Source organism: Aedes albopictus, chromosome 2 (assembly GCF_035046485.1).
Source record: "Aedes albopictus strain Foshan chromosome 2, AalbF5, whole genome shotgun sequence".
NCBI classification, from domain to species: Eukaryota; Metazoa; Arthropoda; class Insecta; order Diptera; family Culicidae; genus Aedes; species Aedes albopictus.
In genome coordinates this window covers 201448887-201463744 of record NC_085137.1, presented here as the reverse complement: position 1 = coordinate 201463744, position 14858 = coordinate 201448887, and the positions used below count along the sequence as shown (strand labels likewise).

At 37.8% G+C, this 14858-nt stretch overlaps 1 protein-coding gene across 5 annotated transcripts in view; it reads right to left on the bottom strand.

The window, feature by feature from the left end:
- The window catches only part of LOC109400338 (sodium/potassium/calcium exchanger Nckx30C), a 297046-nt gene that overhangs the window by 89797 nt on the left and 192391 nt on the right, over positions 1–14858 (bottom strand). For 3 of the 5 annotated variants that reach the window (XR_009997612.1, XM_062850998.1, XM_062850999.1), the window contains exon 3: positions 11217–11282. The exons of the other annotated variants lie outside the window; for them this stretch is intronic. Coding sequence is in view for 2 of the 3 variants with exons in the window: in XM_062850998.1 (XP_062706982.1) it covers positions 11217–11282 (66 nt within the window). In the remaining variant the exon portion in view is untranslated. The remainder of the gene's footprint in view (positions 1–11216; positions 11283–14858) is intronic. 5 annotated transcript variants of the gene reach the window in all.

The following is a 14858-nucleotide window of genomic DNA, read 5'->3' as shown; positions in this document are numbered from 1 at the left end:
ATTGGAACGCAATAAAATCACCTAATACTCAGAAAAATGAGCTCTTTCGATTAGGCTAAAGAAAATGGCAATTCACTAAACAACCCAATTACGAACAAAGCTCCAACCGTTCAACAATTGGCGAGAACCGTCCAACATTAGGATGAGCTAGCTTAAGGCAGCGTTCAACATTTGGGCTACAGACTTCCCATACAAATGTTCTATTTTCTCTTAGAAAATGGAATTTAAGGGATTACTAATTCAATGGGCAGTATAAGGGATAAGTAGATCTAGACGTTTCACTGGATATTTTTCAACTAAAGTGGAATTATGCACGGAAAACAAACGAAAACCAAAATGCCGGTACTAACCGTTCAACAATTGGCGAATTACCCTAGACTGCGCTAGTGGTTGTTTTGTTTACTCTTGGGGGATGGAAAAATCCAAATTTAGTTTCCAAATTCCTAAAGAATTTCGAACATTCTGAGTTGAGATTCCACTGCCTAATGAAAAATAGGTATGAGAATTAGCAGATTCGTGTGATTTTCCATTGTTTAGCATGGAATTGGCTGTTTTGTGAGTTGCTCGAGCTGCTGCCGTCAGTAGTTCAAATTAAGATTAAAATTGGTTCAAATTATGATTACGATGGTTCAAATTAAGATTAAAATCATTGTTGATGAAAAATCGAATATTTCAATGAAATTCGGTGCAAATACAAACTTTTTACCATTTAACAGAAAGCTTATACCCGTGGCTTTCATGTACATACGATTTTGCCGTAGTAAATTATTTCCATGTGGGAGAAAAAATCTCTTAAAATTTGCACTGCTTCAGAAAGCCGCAATTTGGTTCAAATTTTGATTACTTACCCTATTATATAAGTAATTCTGATAAAGAAATTGTAGAAATGATTGCTTTAAAAAAAACTGGTAAGGTTACAGTACCGAATAAAACTTTTAATACAACAATAGTAAATATGAAATTGATAATATTATTTACTCTAAATCATTGTAATTATTCTGAAAAAAAATAAAATAAAATTTCAGTTCAGATGAAATTTTCCTAAACTGCATTTTATTTCCACCTTGAAGCAGAATACTTAAAGAGCGATAGATTCAATTATATCAATGCTCAAATTTTAGTTTTTTTGATATTTTCTAACAGCACTGTAAGATTCACGAAGCATCTCTCATTTGTTTGTTATAATTGTGAATTCTGTAATGTTTATCCCTTTTATATATCTCAATTCCAACCAATGCATATACTATGTACTATTTGTGTTTTCTATGAGTTATATTTACCATTTTTAAATTGCTTTATTACAACCAATGATTTGTATCGCATTATAATAGTATTTTGCAAATTGTTGTGGTTGTTCAATAACTTCATTAGAGCTAATAATAATTTAAAATCGGTTGGAACCAGTCATGTCTAAAATTATTAGCACTACAAGTGTATTGTAATACATCTTATACAGCCTGCAAGATGTTTTATAAGCCGCCATTTTTTGCGCTGTTTTGATTTTATAGGTGTACATTTTTAATCAAAATTACAGGAAAAATACAACCAGTTATGTACGAAAACTGAAATTTAAACTCTTATATAACAAGCTGTGTTACTTGGGATACTTATCGTTAAACGAAAATCTCTCAAGTCAGAAACAAAAAGAATAATAATTTCTTTAAAAAGCTTCGTTGTTGATTTTTTGATGGAATTAATAGGAGAATGTCGAGGAACATTCGCAAAGAAATCGTTGAGAATGCCGAAGAAATGTATGCGGAATTTATTAGAGAACGTTATTCCTTTTTTTTACTGAGGATTTGTAGAAACTAAGTGAAACTTTATTCCAAAATTTTAATTAATTGTTAGTCAAGAATTGTGATGAAATTTTGCAAAACCGTGCAAAACCGGTAAAAAACTCTTCTTATATCGCTGCAAGTTCTTGTAACATATGTTTAAAATAAATTTATTCCGGCTAACTTTTTTTGTTGGACATTCTATAATATTTTGTTCAAGAACCTCTCCAATCTCTCAAATATCCAGAAACTTTCAATTTGAAAAACATTATTCTAAAATATGGACACAATGAACTCTGGGAATTAAGCCAAAAATTGTACCGGCTAGGTTTGGAGTCTATTTTCAATGAAAGTCGAACCCGGTGCATACCTCCTACGCCGACGTTCTGGGATCGAATCCCGCTCCCGATCACCAGACATTAGTCAGAGGCAGAGATGGAAATGATCTCATCATGAAGCAATTTGCGTGTGAAAAACAAACACAAGGCTTTCTCATAGTTCCGAGAGTGAGCCATTCATGAATACGAAGCAGAACGAAACGGCGATTGCGTACCAGCTTCGCTTACCCATGAGTAAAAAAATGTGAGTATTCGCGAGTAGGTTTGTTTTGCATTTGTGCCTGCTCAGCTGCAATCTTCACCATTTACCATCCCTGGCCTGGAGCGTATTGAAAATGATATGATAAAATGCAGCTAACAAACGTTTTTTCACCGAAATTTAATATACAAGTTTGATAAGCATACGGAGTTTGTCATCTCATCTTACTTCGTATTACATTTTCTCATGAATTTTGTAAAATATTCTTAAATATTCTTGAAAATCCCCCAATTGTTTTTTTTTTCGGGATACCAAAAGTGCTTGACGAAGTTCGTGGATCATCTGGGATTTCATAAAATTCCCCCGAATTTTGCCTAAACACTTCTCTCAGAATCGAAAAACTTCGTCAAATGTGTCTTAATCGATTTTTCTTTTGGGATTTACGAAGATATCGACACTGATTTTTTATTTGGACCTTACTGACATTTTCGAGTTCTCTTCATCGATCCTCTCTTTGTGTTATCACAGAATGTGTTTTGAGTTTTTCAAAGATTTTTTGGTTCAAATGCGAAGAAGACGACTACATGTTGCTATAGACACATAAAGAATAATGATTTTGTTTGCTTTGATCAAGTTATTAGCGAAAGAGAGAGTCGACGAAGAGAAATCAATCAAGTCAGTTGGGCCCTTATGAAAAATCATTGTCGATATTTTCAACATTTCTTGAGTGTGATTCAATGTTTTCTTAGACCTTAGAGCACGGTTTTCCAAACAAACTAACTCTCTCACCTTCGCTCTTTCTTTCCCATGTTCGACATCCGTCTACCTATTTCCTTTCTTGCTCATCATCAGTGTGCGCTCAAACCCAGAGCTGGATTTCGGAAGCTTGTTCCCCATGAATCGCAAGCGTTGGAATAGGATTTCCATATGCATGTACAGTGTATCTAACAATTGTCCGTACAGCAATTTTTTTGTCAAAATATTTTTTCATTCTTATGTTTATAACTTTTTATGCGTTAATCAAAATCACTAAAATTTTGACCAATCATGAATCACATATTAAAGCTCCATTGATAAAATAAGATATCTGTTAGCGTAACTTTTAGGGGCGAAGACAAGTTTTGTAGTTGCTGGACTAGGCAGCTTCAAAGCTGTAAATTTATTCAAATTAATTCAGTGCCTTTTACAAATAAGACACAAACTTACATTTCTGTATTCTTCCTACTAAATTGAATTCCTTCATAAACAATATCGACGGACTGGACAGACTCCTACTGCAAGAACTGCGAACTGATTGCAGAAACTAACAAATCATCGTCACTTACTGCGTGACTACAACTGATCTATTTTATACGATATGGATTGATCTTCCTTTGTGTGACTCAAATATCTATTGTATATGGAATGCGCGCAAAGATGAGCCGGTTGCTTCACAAGTGAATAGGCAGCCCTACTACACAGTGGTTGCGGCAACATACCCCCACCCGTGAACAACCATATCAGCTTTAGCGTAAGAATATGACAACCAACTCTGCAAAAGTTACTACTTCCAAATAATCTACAAACGGTTGCTGTCACACGTCCTATCAGCCATACGCTCCTGACTTGCTTATTTTTAATTTGAATTCGATGCAGTTTCAATGGAGTACCCACAAAGATAAACGGTTTGGAGACTGTTGTCCTATTCTTAATCACTTTCAGTACATAGGGTTGGGTTTCTTCAAATTTCATTCTGATTGTCACAGTGGACTTCCTTTCAACTTCCATTCTAAAACTGTGCACACTCGTAGGAGCTATTGTTCTGGTCGACACGACTGGTGTCGAAGGTAGAATCGAAGACTGCACGGAACTCATACTGATTGGTGCTGTTGAATCTGTGGAGACGATTGGCAAATCCGGCGTGTCGTGACTTTCAGCTATGTCATGCCGACTCGCTTGACTTTTACTGTATTCCATGCGCTTCAGTAACATGAACTTCTCCCTCAGATAATCCTTTTCCGCTTCTATTTCCTCCTTATGAAAATACGCTTGTATTTCCAACCATTGAATCTCGAGCTCAATTAACGCGGATTGTCTCTTACTTTGGCAATTATTTGCGTTTTCAGAGGCCATACTTCGGCAGGTGATTGCTAGACTTCAGCTAACCACCACAACACATTTGAACCACTGTGCACTGATGTTTGCTCGACTGGAGCGACCCGAACGAAATTCTGACTGATTCTGACTGTGAATCGATAAACAGTACCTGTTCCTTACTGCAAAACAAACTTTACTGTTGACTTCTAACGGGCGATTTCGTTCCTGTATCAAATGCTCGCAGTGCTCCTGGAATCACTCGCCGACTAATTGCTTGCTGGGTGTAGATTTCCGACCAACTCTGGCCTAGAAATCTTTGAAGGATGTTAGCGTAACTTTTAGGGGCGAAGACAAGCTTTGAAGCTGCCTAGTCCAGCAACTACAAAACTTGTCTTCGCCCCTAAAAGTTACGCTAACAATATCGAATAAGTTTTCTGAAAGTTATAGAACTATTAGTAAAACTTATAAAATTTATGAACACATTTTTAAAACATATCTGAACATTTACTTGATGAAACTTTTTCATTTTTTTTCTTACATATTATACCTAAGGCTTTCTATGCAGCTATGTTTGAGGTTTTATATTTACTACAAAAAAATGTAAATAAAAAGAAAATCGCGTTAAGTACTGTTCCTTTGAATTCCACTAAGAATTTGCATCCTTTGACAGATACGTATTTCGACCTCAACTGTAAGGTCGTCTTCAGTGTCTTGTACTTGACTCGACAAGACACTGAAGACGACCTTACAGTTGAGGTCGAAATACGTATCTGTCAGAGGATGCAAATTCTTAGTGGAATTCAAAGGAACAGTACTTAACGCGATTTTCTTTTTATTTACAGATATTCCCCTAACAAGCCCAGGTTAATAATCAACAAAAAAATGATTGGTCAAAATTTCAGCGTTTTTGATTGACGTATAAAAAAGTTGTAAACATTGAAATCCAGACACGAATGCCACATAAGTGGTAAAGTGTCTTTAATAAATATTAATAATAATAATAAACATTGAAATGAAAAATTATTTTGATCAAAAAATTACTGTACGGACAATTGTTTGATGCACTGCAGTTTTCGTGAACACTGATAGAAACCATTTAGCTGTTTTGAAACTATCGCTCATTTTAATCTTATAATATTTTACGCTCTTCGCTAATACAAGCACAAAGAGCTTGCTTTGGTGTGGTAGATACAAAACATATAGTGTTCACGAAATATTTTTGTAACATGATTTTGCTCAAATTTTAAACATAGCTTCTGGGAGTCCTAAACAATAATTATAAATATAAATATACAATTAATTATTAATTCAGGATGTGTGAATTGATATTTTTTTTGTTTGGGCCCCCAAATAAGCATATTTTAATAAATCGTGAAGAACACATTTCGGAGTTCTTGAATAGCCCCTGTATGTATGCACATCATGAAATGTGTATGAAATGTTCTTCCCCTCCTTCTTCTTCTTCTTTATGGTTCAACGTCCCCAATGAGACTTGGCCTGCCCCGCTTCAACTTAGTGTTCTTTGAGCACTTCCTCAGTTAATAATTGCCTGCATGCATTTGTATATTGTGAGGCAAGCACAATGATACACTATACCTAGGGAGGCGAGTAAATTTTCCCGACCGGAACGGGAATCGAACCAGCCGTCTCCAGATTCGCCAATCTGGACTCCAGATTGGCGATCCGCAGCTTTTACCACTAGGCGAACTGGAGACCTATGAAATGTTATCAACATCTAATCCTTTCTGGTAATTGAAATAAATCCACCATTAATCAACAATGCATCGCATGGTACGTATATGGATTCCTTTGGGTTTTAACTCTAGTAGCTGCTAATTACAATTAAATCACTGCAGACGCAAAGATCACAATTGAATTTAATGTCCCGTAACTAATTAGTAATTCATTTTCCTCCATTAGGAAAGTTCTAGTCTTGAAGGCAGTATCCGTTCTAGTGTTTTGTCCCATGCCAGCCTATAATTATGGTCTATCCCCACGAGAACTGTAACGTGATACATGTTATTCGATAGCCCAAAAGAATGTATATATAGCGCAGGGCCTTCGTGTCCGGTTAAAGAATTATAATGGACTCAATTTGTTGTCGGCGTTGAGATCGTTTCTCAGCAAATGGAAGAGCGAGTGGGCGGGGGTACCGACCAACATGGTAACTGTCAGCTTTGGCTCGCTATTTATCATGGAGCTTCTCCTCGTCACTATCAACGATACGAGAGGGATTTATGTTGTCGAAATAAATTGTCATAAATTAAAGACTCCCCGTGGATTTACTAGTGACGAATTGCTTTTCTGTTTGTTTGAGATGCTGTAAAGATGGGTTTCAGCAAAACAAATATTGTTTTTAGTGGTATCTCTTTAAGGCATCAACTCAATAACATTATGATGATAATAGCATGTCCAGGCAGCTCTTGAAAGTTGATAAGCAGTAGATTTTTGTCGAAAATAAACAGACAGGTGAATTGCTCTGCATAGTTATACTCATCGAGTCAAAAAGTATATCACACAGGTAAAGATTTTAACAAGGTGTTTTACTCATTAAATACATGTGAAAAAAATAATTCTAAATAGGCACTTCAACACATTTCATTAACCAATCTAACAAATAAGCTCCAGCATTTGAATTCATGCTTCATACTCTTGAGCAAAAGCTTTAGTCACGTATCACGAGCTCTACGCCACGTTTTCAGTCATTCATTCATTCATTCACATGTCCACCGAGGATATGCATTAGGGTGAACCATCATTAAGAGCGACGAGAAATTTATTCTTTCAAATCATAAACTTGTCGTCCATGGCTGCTCTGGCCAAGTACCTGCAGTTTAATTAGAATGTTGTCATTCGGAAACCACAGCAATTACAATAATCAATAATCATTATGTTTATTGATGATTGAGGGACAATTTTTATTTTCAAAACCTCCACGTTGAACGGCTGTGTGAAAAAGTTTATAAATTCTTTGAAAGAAAAAAAAACTTCCTGGAATGTCTGAGTAAATGTATTGAAAAACTTATCGATAGAGAAACTAGTATAGCTCAAAATTTCTCACAAGAGCAACCGCTCACGGCTCACCCTAACATGAAACTGTAGGTAAAGCTCTTATCATCAAGGACTGAGCCTTTGCTTTCTTCTCTCATTCAATATCCTCCCCACCAGCCTGAGAGCGCTTGCGCACGTTGAAAAGCTTTCTTATGTTTTCTTTTTGTTTCTCGTGCCGTTTTTTGTGTCTTTCCAGTGCCAGCTGCTTTCCAGGGGTAAAATCCGAATGGGTATTTTCTCCCAACTCCCCCGCCCGGCGCCGTTGGTTGTTTACATGCTATCGTTGTGGAGTCGTTTCGGTTGATTGTGTGTCAGTGCTCGGAAAATTTCCACCGCTAAAACGATGAATACGTTAGGGCTGGTCATAGTGATACTTGAGGTGTGAGGGTGGAAGCAGCTGTATAACCATTTTAAGGGCGTACTGGATTCGCATTAAGTTAGAATAGAAGTCCATGAACGTGTGGCACTACCATGGTACTGTTAGAATATTAATTATGTCACTTTTCTGATTCAAATTGTTCCGACGCGACGCTTTGAACCCTTGAGGGCTTTGGGAAATTTAAAATAGTTTTAATGGAATGATAATAATAATTGACTCTCCCCATGTTGCTGCTAAGAATCCCTTCTTTAGAAATCACTCTGTCACCTGAATTTAATACTTAGCCTAATGGGCAAGATCCTGGAAGAGATAGCCAGCACGTGTGACCCGAATGCAGAAAGTTTTAATTCAAAGTAAAATATATGAAAAAATATGTATATTAGGATACGTGCACCGGTTTCGACCAGTCTAAGGGAAATGCGAGTGGCCAAATTAGAGGCACCCTGGCCAAAATAGACATATAGGAGCTGGCTTTAAATGAAAACATGTGTTTCTTCTATTTTTCAATCATACTCTGTATAATTTACAGCGATTATCATTATACTCTACTAGTAAATATTTGTACCGATTCAGATCGCAAAAGGTTGAATAACGCACTAAGGTAAAAATCTGAGGGGCGAGTGAGCGACACTAGTTTTCCCAAGCTGAAATAACAAAAAAAAACGAAAAAAAGTAAAAAAAAGCCGGTAAAACACGCAAAACTTTTGCGGGTTTTACCGGATTTTTTCGTCTTTATCCTGGGATATTTCGGCTTGGCAATACTAGTGTCAACCCCCCTGGTAAAAACATCAGACTAGTCAAAACTGATGCTCTATAGGGTACATGCATGATAATATTTATCGTCAACTTCTTTAAGCGAAATATGCCAAACTTCATAAAGACTTTACCACAGACAAAAAAGACGCAACTCTTAGAAGAAATTTATTAAAAGTTTTGCCGGATGTCTTTTTCATGAACACGCTGCCACCTATTGTCGCGCGGTACACTGTCGGCCACTATGGATAACACGCACACTACTGCATAAATCCCCTGTAATTGCACAAGTGTCCTGTGATGGCACAAATGTCCCAAATGGAGGATAACGTGCCTCTGTAGCCGGCCTTCTGAAGCACTTTTGAAGGGTGTCACGTCTGTTTGTCTGTGAGTTTACAGTAGGGTGGCCCACACTTTTATGGAAAACAAAAATAAAAATAAAATGCCAAGTCTCACATTCTGAACAGGTTGTTTTGGACCCACTGAAGATACGTTCAAAATTTGAGCAAAATCGATTAAGCCTAAAAGGGAGCTGAACAAGCTTGTAGTTTGTATGGGAAAACGATGCCAAATGTATGCAGACATCTTAAGTGCTCGACTTTTGCCACCAGGTGACGCTGACAAAGTATATATGCTCCCATATTCATCCTACTCGAAACTAACCCACAGCGCGTTATATGTGTTGTCTGTTGAATAGTGTTAGTATTGTTCAGAATCACATCGACGCACAGTGGTCCAGATTGCCAATCGCCAAATCAGAACCAGGTCCACTGTCCAATAGAGGCCAATAGAGGACCAGGTCCACTGTCTACCCAGGTAACAATTTGATGCTGTACAAACGTTTCTCCAACTATTATAAATCAGCCTTCATTTGAATAACAGTTGAGCACAAGAGGTACAATCCTTTATAACGCTCCTAAACATAGGCTGACCATCCGTCCCGTATTTAACGGGACAGCAAAATTTTCAAACACTCGTCACTGAAGCATATTTAACGTTTTTGACTCAATTATTCGTTCTTTCCAACTGGAATAGCATTATCAACAACATGCAGTTCTGTTTTTTTGACAATGATTTCCTTTTTGTTGAGTTTCCAAAATGTGTCCCGTATTTAAACGGGACAAATCTGGTCAGCCTACTAAACATCTAATTTTGGTGATTTTATTCAGCTGATTTGAGGTTCATTGGAAGGCTGATTCAAGGCCTAATATGCACTTAATCAGTAATCAATTAAATTTATTAATTGTGTAAAAATAAAATATAAACGCTGTCGTGATCCTATTTTTACCATTAACTATGTCTATTTCCAGAAGAGATGTATAGGAATGTACAAATTGATCTGTGAGAAAACTGGGAATTGAACTCGGACCTTCTGATTTATAGTCATTCGCCTTAGCACCTACACCGCACACAATTGTATACATATCATCGAAAACAAGAGCATTACTTGTTGTTTCTGAATAGTCAAGAACATAAGTTGAACTTAGTCTGTATTGAGGCTGATGAAGCTATGTGGACTTCACGAAAACCATGCTTGGGTCAGCTGTCAAAAATTAATTGATTAAAGTTTGAACAACTGATGATTAATTCTGCATGTTGGTGTATGTTTAAAGCTGGTTACCCAGATGAATAATGTTCTATTCAACTTGATATTCAGCCATCTATGTATTGCTGATTAAAGAGCTTGAACAAGCCATACTTTAGACCAATATTCAGCTGTCATTGTGTTCAGCCATTGACACCATTAACCAGCTTTTGTCCAGCTAATACTCTCACTGTTCAGCACTCAATGTTACTTGAGAGCGCACTACGTCCGACGTTGGGTTTTACGTTGGAAATGGAGAAAAATCGGTTGTTGCGAGTGGGGAAACTTCGGATTTCAACCGCGACGACAATATCACGTTACCTTAGTGAGTACGAACGTGAACGTGAAAAGTACGTCTAGATATGCCAGTTTCTCGATTTTACTTAGGCTAACCAAGCCAAGTGGAAATTACAATATTTAAATGCTTTGTTGTCCATGTACACGGCAGAAATGCATGCATAATAAACAAATTGAGATTAAAATTGCGAAAAAAAAATCCTACACGATCCGGTGGGAATCGAACCCACAACTCCGAATTCGCAAGACGGGCGCTTCTTTCCTCCAAGCTATGGAGCCACTTGGCCATCTCCGTCGCCTTACAGGCGTAAAAGTGATCTCGCTTCCACTAACGCAAATGGTTTGCTTCTTTTCACTCCTCCGGATGCAATAATGTAAATTGAAGGACAGGTGCGCCAGCAAATTGGGAGTCGCTGGTTCAATTCCCACCGGAACACGAGGATTTTTTTTCGCAATTTAAATATTATATTATCCTAGATTGGATCGATCTTGGCTACCCTCTACACTCTACAGAATAGCTAGACATATAGCTACTCGAATAAATAAATAGACCATTCCAACACTTTGCTGAAGCATTTGAATCACAAAATCACTGGAACGTAATCCTGATTATCGGAACATTTTATAGCATGATGCACACTTTTAAAATTAATATGGTGATACAAACGGAACAAATTATCAAGTCAAAAAGTCACACGTGAAAAAATCATCGAATTGTTAACCAAACAAGGTCAAACAAGATTCGAAAAAAGCAACAACTTACTTGCAGTTGAGGACTATCAGTGTCTCGATTTCCGGGTCGCTTATACTCTTCTAGCAAGCCAATTTCCTGTAGAATCAATTGAACCGATCGAAACAGTGATTTAGAAGATGCGTTCTGATGTTTGAAAACATATCTTTACTTTGAGAAAAAAAAAATTGAATTTTAAGATTTTTGAATTAAAAAAAAATCATTCCAAATAGATATGTTTAAAACACTCCAATCTTACGAAAATATGAAATATACGAATAAAAAATTTAAATATTTTGATTGAAAATTCACACAATTAAAAAGCAAAACATAGGTAAATCGAAACTTGCGTGTTTGTTTCTTTCTGCATCGCATAATTGCGTTCATACCTTCCAAAGAGGGATAATTAATTTAATTAAAATTCGAGCCGTATTATCGATTCGTTCACCGAGGCATAATTTTCGGAAACTTTTCAAATCATCCGATCTTCCCGCTATTTTCGCCTTGTGACTTCATCGCGATAAACTCCAGCGCCTTTCGTTTACCCCTTTGCTTTGCGGGTGAAGGACTCTTCAGGGTCGTTTGTGCCAACGAAAAGCATCGGCACCTAACCAACAACCCAGGAACACCGAGGCATGGCCTGGCCACCCACGTCCTGCCAACACGCGAAAAGCGTACCTAAATATATCATAAGCGTAAAATCAGATAAAAGTGCAAAAATATGTCGCTTTTGATTGTAATTGCGAAGGACATTTTTCCCACGATCCATTCGCATGCTGCTGCTGCTATCACGCGACAGCATAGCATCGCAACATTGTCTTGCTTCGAGAGATGATGATGGTTGCGCATCGTAGGGCATTACGTTCGTTCCGTAATGACTTTCAGCATATTCTTCTTCTTACTTCGGTTCTGGCATATTCATGGGCACATTAATCAAAAACATGTGTGCCGAAGGCCGGAAATGTTTCTGTGCGGCATGGTGTTTGCCGGAGTTGAAGAAGTTTTTCGTTTTAAATAATTGGCAGAAAGTTTATCATTTATTTTATTCACATTTGCATCTTCTTTTTCTGATTTTAATTTATCGTACTGGTTGTCCTTGTAAGCCATGTTTTTTTTTCGATTTAGCTTATTTCTTTTATTGAATTTACCAGTTTAACGTTCATGATTATCATCTTAAATCCTTTGGTATTTTTCAGTACTTTCAGAAATCTCTTAACTAATATAATCGGCAATACTTATAAAATCTCAGAGCCTCGGCAATACAAGAAAAACCTCAGAGGAATTGATGCATGAATCCATTTTAAAATTCCAACAGAAATCATTGGCACTGTACTTCAGTGAGGCCGGTAATATTCTAACGATCTGATTACTTCTGACTACTTCCTTTATTTCTTAGTTGACTCTATGCCTGCCTGTGCTGCGATGTCCTGCTGGGCTCCAATCTAACGTTTGCTTACAGATTTCATTCCCGACCCTGCGTAGAGTGTGACCATCCCACCTCCACTTTCGCTCTGGAATTATCTTGTCCTTCTTGATCCGTGCACCAGCCCGCATTTGGCTACCGTCGGCCGCTATTGGATGGTTTCAGTTTCAACATTTTCCACTGCTTACTAGCTACCGTAAAACTGGAAAAGTTTACCGTGTTTACATCGAACGATTTGGTCTTGGTTTCGGCAAGATCATCGAGCTAGCTCTGCATATCAGTGAGTGTCGTTGAGCAAGGAAAGCTAGAGCATCCGCCAATTCGAAGTCATTGAGGTTTAGGTCTTACTTACCGGTCAGGCTAAGGCCGAGGTGGCCTCTGTTGTACATACAGGGGATACTCAAAATAACTGATACAGGTAAAATTTTCACTTTTCAAAAAATGTTCAACTCGGTGTAACTTTTCGAAAAGGGCATCAAATATTCTCAAAATTTTACTGTAAGTTTATCAACTAGTTGTGTATCAGTGGACAAAATTTGGAAAAGATCGGGCCATTCTACACAAAGTTATAAAGATTCTAGAAAAAGGTATAATTATACGATAGCCAACTTTGAGCTGTTATATCTCCGGATTCAATGAACCGAATGCAATGAATTTTTGATCATTAATGACTTATATAATGAGCTATCAAAAACTTTTGACATAACTTAAAATTCTTTACACAAAAGAAAATTATAACGAATTGATTATTTTTCTGATATAATACTAATTTATCCAAAACTTCATCATCGTTTCAAAATTCGAGATAGTAATTATAGTTCATTTAAATTCCCTCTAATTGACTTGAATATATTTATGTTTCAAAGGAAAGCTACCAAATAGCCGGCATTAAATTGAAAAAGTAATGGGATGCACATGAAAAATAGATAAATTTACTAAAAAATCATAGAATAAAAGAAATCACTATATTTTTTTTTTCTTATTAATAATTTCAAATCAAGTCAACTGTTTTTCAAAGTTCATTATATTAGTCATAAATGATCAAAATTTCATTGCATTCGGTTCATTGAATCCGGAGATATAACAGCTCAAAGTTGGCTATCGAATAATTATACCTTTTTCTAGAATCTTTATAACTTTGTGTAGAATTGCCCGATCTTTTCCAAATTTTGTCTTCTGATACACAACTAGTTGATGAACTTACAGTAAAAATTTGAGAATATTTGATGCCCTTTTCGAAAAGTTACACCGAGTTGAACATTTTTTGAAAAGTGAAAATTTTACCTGTCCCAGTTATTTTGAGTATCCCCTGTAGTAGCCGCCTCCATTCCACTCGGTCCATGGCTGTTTGTCTCCAGTTCCGCACTCTGCGTAGGGTCCGCAGATCGTCCTCCACTTGGTCGACCCACCTAGCTCGCTGCGCTCCACGTCTTCTTGTACCGGTCGGATGACTCTCGAGAACCATTTTAGTCGGGTTGCTATCTGACATCCTGATGACGTGACCCGCCCACCGTAGCCTCCCGATTTTCGCGGTATGGACGATGGTTGGTTCTCCCAGCAGCTGATGCAGCTCGTGGTTCATTCGCCTTCTCCAAGTCCCGTCTTCCATCTGCACTCCGCCGTAGATGGTACGCAACACCTTCCGTTCGAAAACTCCAAGGGCGCGTTGGTCTTCTGCACGTAGGGTCCATGTTTCGTGCCCATAGAGGACGACCGGTCTAGTCAACGTTTTGTAGATGGTTAACTTCGTGTTACGGCGAACTTTATTCGATCGTAGAGTTCTGCGGAGTCCAAAGTAGGCACGATTTCCTGCCACAATGCGCCTCTGAATTTCTCTGCTGGTGTCGTTGTCGTCGGTCACCAGTGAGCCCAAGTACACGAATTCTTCAACCGCCTCGATTTCATCACCGTCGATATGAATTCGGGGTGGCGGGCGCGGTGATTCCTCCCTGGAGCCCTTTGCCATCATGTACTTTGTCTTCGACACATTAATGACTAATCCGATTCGCCTGGCTTCACTCTTTAGTCGGATGTACGTTTACGCCATCGTCTCAAATTTACGAGCAATAATATCAATATCATCGGCGAAACCAAGCAGCTGAACGGACTTCGTGAAAATCGTCCCACTCGTGTTTATCCCCGCTCTTCTTATTACACCCTCGAAAGCAATGTTGAACAGCAAGCACGAAAGACCATCGCCTTGCCGTAACCCTCTGCGAGATTCGAAGGGACTCGAGAGTGTCCCTGATACT